The sequence below is a fragment of the Amphimedon queenslandica genome, unplaced genomic scaffold (assembly GCF_000090795.2).
Source record: "Amphimedon queenslandica unplaced genomic scaffold, v1.1 AMPQUscaffold_7049_Cont20996, whole genome shotgun sequence".
In the NCBI taxonomy this organism is placed as follows: Eukaryota; Metazoa; Porifera; class Demospongiae; order Haplosclerida; family Niphatidae; genus Amphimedon; species Amphimedon queenslandica.
In genome coordinates this window covers 1-2,001 of record NW_003552663.1, presented here as the reverse complement: position 1 = coordinate 2,001, position 2,001 = coordinate 1, and the positions used below count along the sequence as shown (strand labels likewise).

General features: G+C 39.0%; 1 protein-coding gene across 1 annotated transcript; it reads left to right on the top strand.

Annotated features, from left to right (window-relative positions):
* Positions 1 to 7: 7 nt before the first annotated feature.
* Positions 8 to 1,982, top strand: LOC105315903 (uncharacterized; the record flags this gene model as incomplete). The annotated part of the gene is made up of 8 exons (XM_011410676.2): positions 8 to 406; positions 469 to 550; positions 595 to 698; positions 759 to 914; positions 965 to 1,117; positions 1,168 to 1,242; positions 1,333 to 1,684; positions 1,728 to 1,982. Coding segments are annotated over exons 3-8 (1,027 nt in total), but the record flags the coding sequence as incomplete, so codon positions are not given.
* Between the last annotated feature and the right edge of the window lie 19 nt (positions 1,983 to 2,001).

Sequence of the window (2,001 nt, the reverse complement as noted above, 5' to 3'; positions counted from 1 at the left end):
AGAAATTTGCATTCGATTCCGATTCTGAATACTTCTGAGACTGGAATCGATGGAATCGAATACCGATTCCGAGACTGCATCTGCGCATGCGCAAAGCCACGTGGTATCAATTACAGCAATAATTAAGGTATTAACTACTGATTTATTAACTATTATTAATATTAAAAGGTGTGGTTTAATTCGGAATCGTTTAAAACGATTCCTACTTCTCTTTCGATACGAGTACGATTCCATTCGGAATCGAAGGATCGAATACTCCGGACTCGGAATCGCCCATCACTATTTGCAGCTATAGTTTTCCATTTATGTTTCACTTTGTCATTTGTAGGAAGATGCTCGGGAATTAGCTGATTTTAGTGAAACTGATTTAGTAGAAGGACTACCACAGCATCATAGACTGAGAGATGTAAGAAAAGAAAGAAAGAATGGAAATAAAGAGAGGAACATCATTTTTTTATAATTTTTTAGGGACCAGGAGGGATAGGAGCTCAAACTGGAGCTCTGACTCCAAAACGAACTAAAAAGAAAAAGAAGAAGAAGCAGCCGCAAAGTAATCATTATCATAATTTATAATTCATTATTGATTGATCTAAGGGGAAGACTCGGAAGATGATGAAAGAGGAGGGGGAGCTGGAGTGAGACGACAGCATAGTCTTAGAGAAATGTTTCCATCGACAAGTAGAAACTTTAAATTGGAGGTATTATTATAATTATCATTATTATTATTATTACTATTATCATTATTATTATTGCTGTAGCATGTAGCATCAATTGTGTTTCAAGAAAAGATAAAATCTCAAGAAAAACTAGCTAGAAAGCTCTCCCTGCTATCAGCAAAACAGCGACTATCAAGCCGTCAAGTGTTCTTCGTACTAACAGATAAAGAGATACGTGTCAAAGAAGCCAATACCACTGTGAGTGTATAATTAGAAACAATGCAATTATTTTTCCTTCCTATAATTAGGATCTATTAATGATGTTACCGTTCGCCAGTATTATATTCTGTGCTCACTTCCATTTGTCAGGAGAACTCTCAAACATTTTGAGTATTTTTGTTCGTAACGTCACAGAAGGGGGAGACTATCAGGCTCACTTCTTTAAATGTGCTAATACTCCTGTAAGAAATAATGCTTATGATTATAATAAATTTATTTATGTACTAAATAGGCACCTGCTATAGCTGAATTGATAAACGGTGCAATGACAAATGCTAAACAACCAAGCAGACGCACATCATACAGGGTAATTTTATTATTATTATTATTATTATTATTATTATTATTATTATTATTATTATTATTGTAATTAAATCCTGTCTTTTTCCTCTTTTAGAATGATGATCATGATGAGCTGAACCCAATGTCCCACTCCATGACACGAGACATGATTGATGGGGATAACTGGGGCATTGGCTCACCCCCTCGGTCTCCCACTGGCCCCACCATTCAGCCACTGCGAACTATGCCGTCAAACAACCAGTCGCCTAACGCTTTCATACAAATGGGAGGACCTACAGGACGTGGAGGAGGAGGAGGAGGAGGAGGAGGAAGTAATCCTGGGGTAGTTGTGTCTCACATGACTTCAAGCACTGATCAGTTGGCAAGGAGAGATGTGAGCAGCAGTCCAGCAATATCAGCTGATATTGGGAGGCACTTAAGACCATCTTCTGCTGGGAGCAATTCTGGTAAGGAGAAAATGCATTATTATTATTATTATTATTATTTTAGCTTCATCTCCAAACCAATCTGGTAATGCTCACTTGCTTCACCCACGTACGGCCCAGTTGCAGCACGAGGGGATGAACCCCTCCCCACGTACTGCTAGAAGACTAGGGGAAATGGTTGCAAAGACAACCAATCAGTACACAGAGTCTGTTCTCTCTCGGTCTGCCGGGGGGGAGAGTAGGAGCAGCAGCGATATTAGGAAGACTATGAAAGCTTCTAAAATACAGCGTGATGTGGTAAGGAGATGCATGAATGCCTGCATGCATGCATGCATATG